Source organism: Poecilia mexicana, unplaced genomic scaffold (genome assembly GCF_051168715.1).
Source record: "Poecilia mexicana isolate PSO_F unplaced genomic scaffold, ASM5116871v1 scaffold_15, whole genome shotgun sequence".
Taxonomy (NCBI): Eukaryota; Metazoa; Chordata; class Actinopteri; order Cyprinodontiformes; family Poeciliidae; genus Poecilia; species Poecilia mexicana.
In genome coordinates, this window is record NW_028263384.1 from 17,088,638 (window position 1) to 17,103,439 (window position 14,802).

General features: G+C 37.7%; 1 protein-coding gene across 1 annotated transcript in view; it reads right to left on the reverse strand.

The window, feature by feature from the left end:
- Positions 1–2,218: 2,218 nt before the first annotated feature.
- Positions 2,219–14,802, reverse strand: part of loxl4 (lysyl oxidase-like 4) — a 28,392-nt gene continuing 15,808 nt past the window's right edge. Inside the window, exons 12-15 of the mRNA XM_014984730.2 lie at positions 14,056–14,171; positions 9,168–9,304; positions 4,938–5,049; positions 2,219–4,860 (exon numbers count right to left, since the gene is read on the reverse strand). Coding sequence (XP_014840216.1) covers positions 4,790–4,860; positions 4,938–5,049; positions 9,168–9,304; positions 14,056–14,171 — 436 coding nt within the window. The 3' untranslated portion in view covers positions 2,219–4,789. The remainder of the gene's footprint in view (positions 4,861–4,937; positions 5,050–9,167; positions 9,305–14,055; positions 14,172–14,802) is intronic.

Genomic DNA, 14,802 nt, shown 5'->3' on the forward strand with positions numbered 1-14,802 from the left:
TTACAGTCTATTCTTGTGCAGGCCCAGCAGATAAGGGGAACACATCGGGAAAGCCACCTCTTCTTCTCAGGGCTATCGCAAAAAGACAGCGAAAGTTCGCAGGTGGTCAGTTTCTTAAATTACGTTTAAGCTGACATGAATGTGGGAGATAGAAGCAGAGCATCCAGAGAGAACAGTCCTGGGCACGTGTGTGTTTTCAGGATCACGCCGTGCTGAAAGGGCATGAAACGATGCTGAATCTGTGTAATTTCACTCAAGTGGACCAAGGTGCGGCGCTTTCAAGTATTCCTTTCCTGTTTGTCCAGCAGCTGTTTCATCCCAGCGACTGACCGCTTCGCTGCTGTTTTCTTTCTGGGCAGATTTGTCAGCTGTGATCAAGTAAAGCTTGTTTTTTTTTTTTTTTTTTCTTTCCAGACACAGCTGATAACTCCACCCTCGTCTACTGGATCTCATAAGAAGCAATTTGCCGTCATTAGGTCTTGGATATTTTGGCTACTGAAATAGTTGAGCAATTTCTTGGTTTATAGGAAAAGCTGTTTGATTTACTCACATCCTGTCCAAACCGTTAAAATGTGTATTTTGTAAGCTGCCTTTAAAGACTCTCAAATATCAAAACTAAAGTGGATAAAAAGTGTTTTGATTACCCATTTTGGAAAAGGTTGGATGTTTTCATTAAAAATAGAGACATGGATCAAGATGGCTGTCAGGAACATTTAGCAAACTAATTAGGTGCAACATTAAATGATGTAAACATTGTCAGTCCCCCTAATACACTTACATTTGATATGTTATTATTATTGTTTTAATTCCAGGTTTATTAATCCAAACTTTCCACATCAATAACTTGAAGGTCATGTTTTTTGCTTGTGTCTGTGCATCTGATATTGTAGATGTAGTGATGAGTTTAATTTAATTTATTTATTTAACTTTATGGCTTTTTTTCTTCCTTCCAAACACAAACTTCTTTTTCCTTCAGTTTTTCTTTAATAGGTCAACTGAAAAGTGGTATATAACTGTGAATAAGAAGACTAAAGGATATGTTTTCATTTATTTTATCACAATAATCTAAGTGTGACATTTTTTAGTATTCAGCTCACTTTCCACTGATAGCTGTAAATAAAGTCTATAACAACCACTTGCCTTCAAAAGGCAGTAAATAGAACCTGCTTGTGATCATTTTAGTATCAATCCAGCAGCCTGTAAAGGTCACAGACACTTGCAAAATAACGAAAGTGAATGAAAAACATCCTCAAAACCAAGAAACACTACAGACATGTCGAGGAAAACGCTGTGGTACATCTTAAAGCAGGGTCGGGTTATAAATCAATAACCTAAACTTTTACATCTGGTGGAACGCAGCTCTGTTTATCATCTGTGATGGGAAAGCTTTAAAGACATGACTGCCCACCTAAACTTACAGTTATTCAAAAAAGGAGCCCAAAAGGCCCACGATAACCCCACAGCTCAGGTGGGCAGACAACAGGACTAATACTAGTTGTGCTCTCCACAAATCTGGCTCTCGTGTAGATTAGCAACAAGAAAGCGACTGATGAAAGAAATCCTGTTTGGAGTCTCAAAACACAACAAATGTGAAGGAAGGCAGTGTAATCAGATGAGCTTAAAATATTGTGTCGTGGAAAAATAATAGTGGAAAAATAATACTGACTATCATCCTGAACATACTATCACATGCATAATGGCAGTAGTAGCAGCATGGTGAGAAAAAAAAAAAAAGTAAATGGAAACTGGTCAGAGTTGACAGAAAAATGGGTGGAGATGTGCAAAGGGCAATTTGGAAAGAAAAACATAAAACAGGAGATTGCAAAACACTTGAGCTTGGGCAGAAGTTTATCTTCCTGTATGGTAAGACTAAACATACAGAGTTATATAGAGATCAAAACCATATCAAAGTTAAAATGGCCTAGTCAAAGTGTTGACCAAAAACCAACATATAATCTATAGTAAGACTTTGAAACTGATGTTCACCAACACTCTCCATCCAACCTGACTGAGGTTGACCTCAGTCAGGCTGACCGCAAATAAGAAGTTATTGACATAAAATATCAATAAATTACATTAAAGTCTGCGTGTGCAGAGTGACATGTAAAAAGTTCAGGTTGTGGGAATAATTCCAGACGTGCGTGTTCAATTTAACGGGGTACTTTGTGATTAATTCTTGTACTGTGTCATGCATTAACAAGAACGAGCCAGGAAGCAGTTTAATGTGAGATGAAGTTTTATTGATTCACAGTAATGATGGATGAATGGGTTGTGATTTGACTCTGACTCAGACAATGCACATCCACAGTTATCTGAACTTCCTTCAGGACAGAAACGTAGCAAAGCTTATCACTGTCATACCTTGAATTCTTACCTCCAGAGTAAACATGTGGGTACCAATTAGTTTTTGTAAGAGCACCAACATTTCAAAACCGCTCCGGTTTATTTGTTGTCATCACAGCAGAAAAAAATAAAATAAATCAAACGAGTCACATCATATGAAATATATTGTTTTAAGTATTCAAATGAGGTCAAAGTCCCTGAGAGTACAGCTTTCTATGAATGTAACTGTCTATCAGCGCTTCTTTTAGTTTTCACTCTCAGCTTTAAAGACATAAGCAAAACTGGCCATAGAAAACAATATCCCAGTGCTATGCATGGAGCATAGGTAGCAATACAGTAAAATGAGGAATATGAACCAACTCATGCTGTAGAATGACATACTTTTAAATAACACAAACAACAGACAATGGTAGTATGTCAAAATCCAAAAGCACATAACAGCAAATATTAAATTCAACATTTCTGGAGTTTCAAGCAACAATATTAAAAAAACAACAACAAAAAAAACATAAACTGTTGTAGTTATTACATTGACAAATAATTATCTTGTCAGAAAATTTATTAGGTCTACATCTGACTTTATGAATTCCATGCATCAACAACTGTCCACTATTTGAATAGGTTCAAATACTAAGACAAGAAGTCAAACAAATAAAAGCTGGGGAAAAGCCCGTGGAGCTTTTTAAATGTCTGCTGAGCCACTACCAACTCAGGAAAAAAGGACACACTACAGTACATTTCAGAAGCCCTGTTTTAGTTTAAAACAAGGCCAGTGTTTACTGCTTTGAAGCATGAATAGTTTATTTTTCCTCCCAAACATGTTGTTTCTGTTGAGGAGCAGAAAATGCCAGCCTGTGGTCTCCATGAGGCGGCCAACAAGGAGGCAGTTTTTTTTTTTTTTTTTTTTTTTTAAGTAAAAACTATACATCTCAATAGATCATTTGCCAAATATCACCCATTTCTCGTTCTTTCCTTCGCTCCCTCTTTCCCTTACTAAATCTCTTAGATAATCAGTATCTCTATTGTAGTTTATGCAAAGATGGAAATCCAAAAAGCTTGTCTTTTTCATGATTGCATAAGTAACAATTCTATGGTGTTTCTTTATAAAGCACATGCTCAAGCCCTCAATCGTAACCATAACCTTAAGTCTAACCAAACAGAGGTAATTAAAAGGCTTTTTATATGCTCTCAAAACCCAGCCTGCCTGTCTACCACAGTACTGTGGTTTTGTCAGACCAGTTTCCCTCCCCTCAGAGAGGCTGGAAGAGGAAAACTGTACAGCTACAATTGTTTTAATGACTAAAATAAAATAAATCTACACTCATTTATCTACAGGATGGAAACCTTGCAATGTAATGTAACTACTGCAGAAGCTTTAAACCTGGATGTGTTTGTCGGGAAAAAAAAAAAAAAAAGAAGATATGTTAGGTTAAATGCTATAGCTAAGAATCTATACTGGTCATGCTGTGTAAATCCCAATAAATAAAGTAATAAAATACAGCGTAAGTAGCACAATGAACAAGAAGACTAACAAAAACCTTCCATTTGACTTTCCAGGATGTAAAATAAGAAAGTAAAAAAAAAAAAAAATAAAAATAAAAATAAAACATTTAAAAATGTTGGGCAAATCAAAAATGGGGACTAAATTTGAATACTTACTTTAAAGATAAAGTGCTTTCTTATATGAAAAAAAAACTAACCTCCTGTTATCTACTCTAAAGGTGGAACACAACATATAAAAAAAATCAAAGATTATTTAGTTAGAATTAAAAAGTTAATAAAATAAAATGTCTATTAATGAAAATTATCCAAAATATACTGTACAAAACCTTTCATATGAAACTCATTGAGGTTAATGTGACAAAATAATACAGTATCACTGGTTAAGAAAAAGAAAGCACCAAAATTCAAAATGAGTCAGATATAAACTTAAATGGGAAATTTTGCATGCTAATGCTAATAGCCTAAATATGTGGCACTTTTAGAAAAATGTCTTATAAACCTGTTATGCAACATTTTGTGACAAAACTCACAAAATCTCATCTCATATCTTTTTCTCAGGTTTTCATATCTTCCTGTTTGAAAATTATACCAGTTTACCTGTTCCTAGTTAGTTTTGAATGTAAGATTTCTATAATTTTTCTAAGATCCACAAGAGTTAAAATCTAAATCTAAGTTAATTTTTCCTTAGTAGAGCTCGGAAACAGTTTGAACAAAGTGACACCTGTTCCTCTCTTGCCGTCGATGGATGTTTTAGTCAATGGAAGATGCTGCAATGAACGCTGCTGTCACTTGGTGAGTTCTTAAATATTTTACCCAGATCTTCAAGGACATTAGCAGGGCCCATGTCGTTATGTTACTGGGCCTGTGATCCTGGAGCCTTTCGACCTTAGCCCACTTTGAATTGTCTCTGTGCTTCATTGGAAGGTCTTTACATTGGAATGAGCTACACAAAATTGTTGGTTATTTGCCTTTGGTGCTCAAAAAGGTCTTCAGTCTCTGCACTATAAGCGTCACCTGTATAAAAATAACGCAAATGTTAAAAATCAAAATCTGATCAAATATTAAGAATAGAAAATTTCATCAGTTCTTACCTGTGTGACAGCTGTACATGTAAGCTCTGTGACCATCATATTTGCACCGACACCTCATGACATTGTTCATAAAGTCAGACTCAGCCATGTCCAAAGAGGGGTTAACTTCCACCTGCAAAGATTGAGAATATTTATGATTGGTCTACCTTCATTCAGAAAGTCATTAAAAAAAAACAAAAAAAAAAAACAGTAGTTGTACAAAACAGGAAAATTAGTCAAAGTTTGTCGGAAGGTGAGCAGATATGAATATTGCGGCCATCCTGGAGATTTACAGGTTGTAGAAGAGTTAAGTGGAATGGTTACAATCAAAACATATTCCTGTGTTGCACTCACTCATGTCAAATAAGGGGTTAACTTCCAGTGGCAAAGAATGACGTGATTCATTGTTGGGCCTTCCCTTCAATGGGAAAGTCGGTACAAGAAAACAGTAGCACATAAAAATTGTAAGATTGGCTGTTAATAAACACCTCTCATGGCTGGGATTGTTTTTACAGTCAATCTGTTTCTCGACTATAAAAAGACAAACTGGATGACTTTTCCATGCAGCATTCCAGCTTGCAAAGATAAATACAATGTTTCACATGGACCTGATGCCCGGTCAGAAGAAATAAGAAGATAACTTTTTGTTAACAGTTACGCCAATTAGAGACTAAAAAGTGTAGGAGGAAGAGATATTGTATTACGTCTACTCTTTTTACCAGATTAGTCAACTTAGCCACTCTGAAACAAAATGAGCTGATTTGCACTATCACAACTGGTCTTTATTGCCCCTAAAGTTAATGGTATTTTTGTATTTAATGTGCTTGTGCACTCAACATTGGCCAATAAACTGATTTTCATAAAACAAGTAAAAAAAACATAGTTAATAGAAACATAGTTAAAGGCCTCAAAACATTTGATCAAAAGTTCTAGAGCAGCAACAGAACAGCTCAGATCCAAAAACCTTCAAGTGTTAAACGTAGTCATGTCTAAGGATTGACTTCAACATGCAAGATATGACCTGATTCCTTGTTTTCCTATCACTGGGAAAGTCACTGTAAGAAAACAGTAGCTGCACGTAAAATTGTAAGAGGGGCTATTATTAAGGAGCACTGGTATTGTTTTTTATAGCCAATCTGCTTCTCAGCTATAAAGAGACGACTGGATGACTTTTCCACACAGGATTCTAATTTGAAAAGATAAATACAATGTGCTGAACTTCCACATGGACCTGCTGCGCTTAAGGATTTTCATTTGGATTTCCATATATGAGTGTGTGACCATTAAAACACTTGCTTTTAGCATGTTTCGTGGAAAGTATGAAGCACACTGGTTGATCTTTCAAGAAAAAGTAATTGTAAAAATGTTTATAGCATGTGCCAATTTCTTTAGATCTGGCCAGTCTAAATCGGCCGCTGAAGAGGTTCTGCAACATTTACAGGGGTCGTATGGAAATGAAATTATAACATAGTGCAGGATTAAGCTCTTGCACAGGAGGAACGTGTGCTCCGCCTCGTACCACCATCATGCTGCAAAAATAAAAACGGATTTAGCCTAAAAGGCAAGTCTGTTGCAACGGAGAAGTAATGTGTGTGTTTATATGTCTGAAATCAGTCTTTTTCTGGGTACTACCATGCATGTACTAATGGCGTGTCATTTGCAGAGCAGCTCTGTTACTGCTGATACAACCTTTCTCTTAATCTGGCCTAGTGATAATACTGTGAAGTCATTTACTCTAATAGCTGCTCTGTAAACTACTACACCCACTTTAAGTACAGGTTACAAACAGCTTCTTGGAGAAAGAAGCCAATATACACCAAAATAGGAGGAAACATCAAAAGACAGTGAATGCACCAAAACAAAGTATCTTCGATTTTTGTTTTTTCTTTTTCTTTTTTGAGTAAATTACAGCATTGGACCTAAACGTACAGGGCCGAAGGCATCTTAGTTAAAGTCGAGGCAATAAAAATAAAAATAGAGCAGGAGGAATTCTGGGGGACAAATTAGCCGTCGCTAATGGAGAAGGAGAACTAGGAGCTGTTTGATTAAAAGAAGCCAATAGTTAATTTGGGTAAATTGGTGTTTGGCAGGTTCAAGAACAGGCCTGCTGGGTCTTTGTTGTAAAGACTTGAATAAGGAAAATCAAACATTCCCTTTATTTACCACATAAAAACATACCACAGTGAAGACAAAGAGTGCTGCTGTTAAAGGTGTTTATTCCTTCAGTTTTAGCTTTGGTGAATAGCACTAGGCTTACTTTATGTTCTCTTTTATTTTCTGTTGTTTGGTTCTCATTTACACAAAACCGCCGCCTGAAAACTGACGGTATTTTTGGTTGTTGACTGGGTAAAGTTCCATGTTTAGTCGGCACCGCCAAAACATATTGAATCCGCTGTAGTTGTCATTCTAGGCCATTATATGGCGCTAATATTTTAGCATGTCGTCGAACTTGCATGCATTCTTGACCTTTAGCTTCCGCCTCACTAACCTCATTTCAAAAAACAGAAACCCGTCTATGTTTCCAAGAACCAAGTGGTTATGTCACACAAATATATTCCTTAACAGAAGTTGTGTTAAATTGAACGGGTTAATTAAGGAGCAGACAAAGTACAATGCTGTCCACAATTGTTATTATCTGCAGGTTCATGCATACAATACAACCTACAGCAGTGCATTCTGCACACATGCAGACTACTTGACACCTCTGTGGGAGGATGTTACTGGAAAGATTCACTCTGAGACCTGGTTTCAAACATTGGATTGATAAACAATCCCGATCATTGAAGACGTATCAACTAGTGGCTGAATCGCAACAAAAATGTTGCGGTTTTAATGAAGATCGGCTCTGTATGAACTGGTTTTAGTGAAATTCCTCATTGTTTCCTCCGCTGTTTTTTTTTTTTCTGTCATTATGTCTTCATACGCACACCAAGCCTATACGAAACTTTATCATTAAACCCCACTCAACATGTTTAGGGCACATCTGGTTGGAACAAGAGTTTACTGTACATGTGTGACACCTTGGCATGGGGCAAATTACACAAACCAGTCTAAAAATAGAGTAGCTCTGCATCGGTGAAGTGTGTAAGAGCAATAATCATCAAATGAGCCTGCTAACACACTGGTGACAGCAATAATTAACAGTGGGTTCAAACAGTAAGTGTCACTGTAATGTGTCTCCCACAGCTTGGAGGTAATTGGCAGCATGCTAAGATCTGAAGAATACCACATCCCACCGCAGGATCACGGTTCTGACATAGAAATTGATGATAATGGGGGTCAGAGTGTTTGATCTGTTTAGGTCTGCTAGTTGCAAAGGCGTAAGGGGAAAAAAAGGGTATAAATGGCAATGAAGATAGTTTGTAGTTTTCTTTAGACTAAAAAAGACATCCTAGGACGCCATAATTCATTTTTAGAAGCCTGTAAAACTCAGTCACTTGACAATATTTCTGATCTCCAATGAAAATGCACTGAGACATTGGCTGATTAGCAAAATAAAATGGAAAGGCTGAGGAGAGTTTTTCTATTGTACCCTTTTTAACTTTCAACCTATTTCTGTTATGGAACATGTTGGATTTGGAAACCTAAGGAGTCTTTTGAAAACTTCTTACAAATATCTAGAGATGCTGATAGTTGGCGGTTAGTCATGCTAACTACTCTACAGGCTAAAATGAAAAAAAAAATGTCTTTGTTTTAGAACAGTGGAAAAACCCTGTTTTACAGAGACTCTTCTTAAAACCCCTTAACATGCAACGGAATGCCGTATTCCGTTTTTCCATTGTATTTTCCGAGGGCGAGGGTTAAGGGGTTAAAAACAATGTGATGTGGCCTCTTCCTCTGATATAATAGCAAATTACAATTCATAATAAAAAAAACAGTAATTTTGTTATTTTAATTATGTAAAGCACCTTGAAATCCCTTGCTGCTGAAATGTGCTATACAAATAAAATTTGATTGATTGATTGATTGAATGGGGATTTTGTAAAGCAAATGTTTTGAATGCTGTTACTCGTGATTATTAAAGAGGAATCAGAACTGGCTTCACAACCTTTATATAAATATAGTTTTTGCTAATTACTATATAATATTATTAAAACTCAAATTTGGTAGCAAAGTCCACTGATTTTCTCTAGTCTAATTTTTTTTTTTGAGGGAAGTAAAACTGGCAGAATAATGAGTGGTTGGGCTTGTGATATTTGCCCAACACCAAAGCAAATACATAAAATGGGAGAGTTTAAAACAAACTCTAACCTGGAAAATGTAATCCCCTGGTCGTACATCTGTCATGTCAACCCACTGACAGTCAATGTCATGGCGGTAGGTGTCCCAGCAGCCCACAGAAATGCCTTGATCACCCATGTTGTAGCAGGAGAACCTCTTCTGGATTCCTGTGGCACACACAAATACCAACTAATTTAACAATGACAACATCGGAGATTATTGGGGCATGCCATTAGCAATGCATAAGGAGAGCAGTGACTGACCTGCGAAGCAGGTCAGTCACTGCCTCCATGCATTGCATGGCAGGCACCTATTGTTCTACACCCAATAGAACGCCTGGATATTATTATTATTATAACAACTTCTTCCATTACCGTTAATGCGGCTCGTACCGCTGCGTGCCCACCCACAAAAGTGGTATCAAAACGTGTGTCTCGATCCCGGCATTGGAGCTATTACTTTTATTGGGGATCGGAGTTACGACGGCGACGTAAAAAGCGAAAAACGAGCGAAATTTCCAACTGCCAAAACCTTAGAGTGTAACTGAAACCAACTGCCGCTTTTTAGAGTGAGAAAAAGAGTGGAATTTTGACCCCAAAATAATTTTGAAATCGCTCTCATGGGTGCAAAAATTGCTCTATTGGTATGAAAGTCGGTCATGACATTGATACGAATGCCTGCTCCGGTAAAATGTTTTCAAAATTTCCCTAGGGCTTATGGTTTTCGGTCCAGGTGCTTCAGAGCAAAGTTTTGGGACAGGATAACTGACGCTCCTCTCCAGTGTTTTACATACATTTCTGAAAAATCTCTGAGCTCAGCGCACACCATTTTTCTCTCATCACTGCAATTACTGTGATTGAGCTACAGATATGAATCGCGGTAATAGATGAGATGAGAAATAGCCCTCTCATATGCTTCAAACGGTTTTTGGATCGGACTTACGGAACCCGAACGGGAAGCAGTCGTTCGGACTGCTTTTTCCATTAAAACTGACTGGGTGTCTCATAAAGATAGATAAGTCTGACACACACAGGGCACTTTCATCACTATAGCAACAGAATGCAGAGAGGGAGAACTGCTGGGGTTTGGACTACAAAGACTGTAGTTCTAAATATGGCGGAACACTTTAATGCAGAGGGCAGAGCAGAAGGTCAGAACTACAACATGGCGGAACACTCAATTATTACAGAGGAGGGCTGAGCTGGCAGTTAGAACTACTTCCTGTTTTGGGCATTATACAGGTGGATTAACCAAACCACTGTTACACATTGGATTAGTGTGGTTATGAAAATTAAGTTTACTGAAAGTTTCAAAATAAAACTCTGAAAATTGCACTGACAAAAGTGCATCGCCGTAGGCGATGCAAAAATGAAAATCTTTTTTTTATGTTTTTTTTCTCAGGATAGTGAACTGCCTTGCGCAGCAAGGCAGTTCATTAACATTAGCATTTCATGGTTGTCTTAAAGATTGCAACAGAATCCAGAGAAAGGCTGCTGGTTTGGACTACAAACCAGCAGCCATAACTGCCATAACTGTAGTTCTATCTATGGCCAAGACTCAGTTAAAATAGAGGCCTGACCAGCATGTCAGAACTACAACATGGCGGAACACTCAATTATTACAGAGGAGGAGTTGGCTGGTATTATAAACAACTTGTGCTTTGAGCATTATATAACTGATTTAACCTGATCACTATTACACATGAAATTAGTGTGGCAATTTCAAATGAAGCTTATTGAAATTTTTCAAAATAAAAGCCTTGACAATTTTTACATCATGTAATTGCTCTTTTTACATACATTTCTGCAAAAAGTTCTGAGCTCAGCGCACACCATTTTTCTCTCATCACTGCAATTACTGTGAATGAGCTACAGATATGAATCGCGGTACTAAATGAGACGACAAATAGCCCTCTCATACGCTTCAAACGGTTTTCGAATACGTATCACGGTTCCCGAATGGAAAGGAGTTGTTCGAACAGCTTTTTGGAGTGAAACTGGCTGGCTCAAACAGATAGAATTGTTTCTCCCCCTGTCTGGAGAAACACAGGGGGAGGCTTGGTCACTATAGCAACAGAACACAGACAAAAGCCAAACTGCTCCTTAGGACTACAAAAACGCCATCTTTGTAGTTCTAAACACGATGGAACAATTTACTACAGAGGCCTGAGCAGAAGGTCGGAAGGTTAACATGGTGGAACCCTCAATCATTACAAAGGAGGGCTGAGCTGGCAGTTAAGAAGTAAATAATGGTGGAACTCTGACTTATTACAGAAAGAAGGTGAGCAGAAAGTTATAACTACAGACAGGGCAGAATGTTCTGGGCTTTATATATAAACTGGTTTAACCCAACCACTGTTAGATATTGGATTAGTGTGGCCATTTAAAATGAAGCTTACTGAAAATTTCAAAATAAAAGCCTGAATATTCCTCTTGGGCCTTTATTATGTTTTTCTCTCAGGTTAGTGCAGAGACAACTACAGATTTAAATCGTGTTTCCATCGGAGACAAGAAATTGCCCTCTTATATGCTTCAAAAAGTTTTTGGATTGCTCTTATGGATGCTGAACAGTAAGCCGCTTTGATCAGAAAAACTAACTGCTTCAAACAGTTAGAATTCTCTCTCCCTGTGTGTCTCACTAACATGATAGTTGAGCTGCTCTTTAGAACTACAATGACTGAAGGTCAGAACTACAACATGGCGGAACTTTCAGATACCACAGATTAGGGCTGAACTGGCATTTAGAACTACTTGCTGTTTTGGGCATTATATAGTTGGATTAACCCAACCACTGTTACACATTTTATTGCTGTGGTCAATTAAAATGAAGCTTAATGAAAATTTCAAAATAAAAGCCTTGATATTTTTCACATCAGCTTTGGGCTTTATGTGAAATGTTTAAACAAACTACTTTTACACATTGAATTGGTGTGGTGGTTAAAATGAAGCCTACTGAAAGTTTCAAAATAAAAGTCTGCATATTCCTCTCATGCTAGTGCAACGCCGTAGGCGTTGCAATAATATTAAGCTTTTTTCGCATTTTTTTTCCTCAGGATAGTGAACTGCCTTGCGCAGCAAGGCAGTTCATTAACATTAGCACAAGTTTAGCATTTTACTGCCCCCACTAGTGCACTGCCTTGCGCAGCAAGGCAGTGCATTAGCATTAGCATTAGCCTTTTCCCTAAAGGTAGCTATTAGATAATTTTCTTACTTATTAGCGATGTTCAGTATACTGAATGGAGTAAATCAATGACAGAAAACATGCTAGTGATGCCACACATCCTACATGAATATTAGTCTTCATGCTAATATTAGCATTTTGGCTTATGCATTAATTTCAACATACTGAATGGTACAGGTACAGTTTAGTCAACATGTTTCTGACTCACCACAGGTTATTGACTACATTGAAGCTTTCTTTAGCATTAATGCTAATTTTTTGCATCAGAACGCTTGATTAAAAACCGACGGGCACACTTTGGCATGCCCCTTAAAATTTCTGCGGGTAGGGTTAGGGTTAGGGTTTATAATTTATTATTCTTCCGTTACCGTTAATGCGGCTCGTACCGCTGCAAGAAACCCCACAAAAGTGGTATCAAAACGTGCGGCTCGATCCCGGCATTGGAGCTATTATTTTTATTGGGATTCTGTGTAAAAATGACGACATAAATTGAGAAAAACGAAAAAACTTGAGTCTGAGGAACTCACAGCATCACTAAGATTAATCTCTGAAACACACACACAGGACAGTGGAGGTCTGACTCAAAAACTCTGTTTAACTCCCCCTCACAGGCACAAATAGAGGCCTGTTGATCTCAAAGTTGGTCATGACATAGATACACATGCCTGCTCTTGTAAAATGTTTTCAAAATTTTCCTAGGGCTTATGGTTTTTTGTCAGGGTCCTGTAGACCGACGCTGGGTGTCTCACAAGTATAGAAACCAGGGAGAGAGCCAGCCCAGGTGCAGATCATTAATTACCATAGCAACGGGTCCTAGACAGAGGCAGTGAGTATTCCCACAGCGCTGAATCAGATCTCACAATGCATTGTGGGAAGAATACATATTTCCTGTGACTTTTCATGTTTTGCTTACATAAAATTATTACTTCTCTGAATTTTTGAGTGTAAATTCAAATCTTTACTATGAAAATTGAAATTGTTTTTAGAAATTAACTATTACCAACTTTCTTCATGTTTTTTATTTTGGACCATGAGTGAGAACCACATGTGGGAAGCTTATAGTCGTCGGTCTCGGATTGAATTTCACTGACTTTGGGTTTATACCATGCTTTTCAATGGTGACTGACATTGTCATAATACACCTGACAATATTTACAGTTATTGTGTTGTAGTGGTGGGATAAGTATGTCAGACCTGCATATATCTATTTTTCACGTCAAATTTGAAACGCTGGGTTTAAAGTGATGGGCACAGTTGGCAGGCCCCTTAAAATTTCTGCAGGAATTTTCTAGTTTTATTTAATCTTCTTTTATTGTTAGGAGTCTTTGACTTCATTGCTGTTTTTAATTAGATATTTGTTCATGACATAGTAAGGAAATGAAGAGTAAACCAACACAAATTGCAACAACATTTAGATCTGTTAAGCTCAGGATTCATTCATTCATTTCATCTTCAATTCATTTGTACAATACAATCCATAAATTCACCTCTATTATGCATCAACAAACCACTAACAATAATTCTTAATTAATTGAAGAAAAACACAGCACAACAAAAGATAAACACACGCAAAAACAAACAGACAAAAACTTAAGGCAGAAAAATCTAAACACAGCTAGACGCGACTAGTGAGATTTCTCAAGTGACTGGACTGACCACTACAATGTGCTGGTAGTTGAAACATTTAAATTAATTTCTTGCCATTAATGGGGAAACAGAATGGCTTCGTGAACATTACCATCGGGGCAGTATGTGTCCTCCAGACAGAAACTGGCCTTGTGTCCCTCTGCAATCCTTGTGCCGTTCAGCGTCAGCAGGTCGTAATGGGTGAACACCTCGATGCTGTGGTAGTGCCTGTGATGTCAGAGGGGAAAGTCCAGGTGAGTGTCTGAATCTGCCGAGTGTGTGTATCTACATGACCGAACACTGGCTTTCTATGGCTGCTGTCCCTATGACCTCACTGCCTGAACATGAGCAGGGTGTCACCAGAACACCTCTCACAGAGGCTTGTTTTAGGGCCAGCTTGGACCGGCTATTTACTCTCTCTAAGTGAATAGAGTGCTTTGAAACTTGCATGCATAAGTACATTATGCTATAATAAACTGACCCTTGTATGACTTGCATCTTTGGGCGACTTTTCTTCTCTAGCTATCACTGCCACAGACAAACTAACAAATCAGGAGAGGTGACACCACTGTTTCCAGCTTTCAAACTGGCAATCAATCCAATACGTTTTCAGGTTCCTGTAGCTATTTTAACAAACTTTCCTCATGAAGGAAGCTGTCATTACATAAGAGAAAGTTGGTTTCATTCTTCTAATAAACTCTTTACCAAAACTTTGGGGATTTCAACATTTGAGATTTTATAAAATGGATGATTGGAAGACATTCTAATTGTAAATCAGATTTGGACATTTCATCTAGCACAGTTATCGCCGTCATATACTGAATAGTAAGAGCGTGGGACAAATGCAGTCTTACATTTG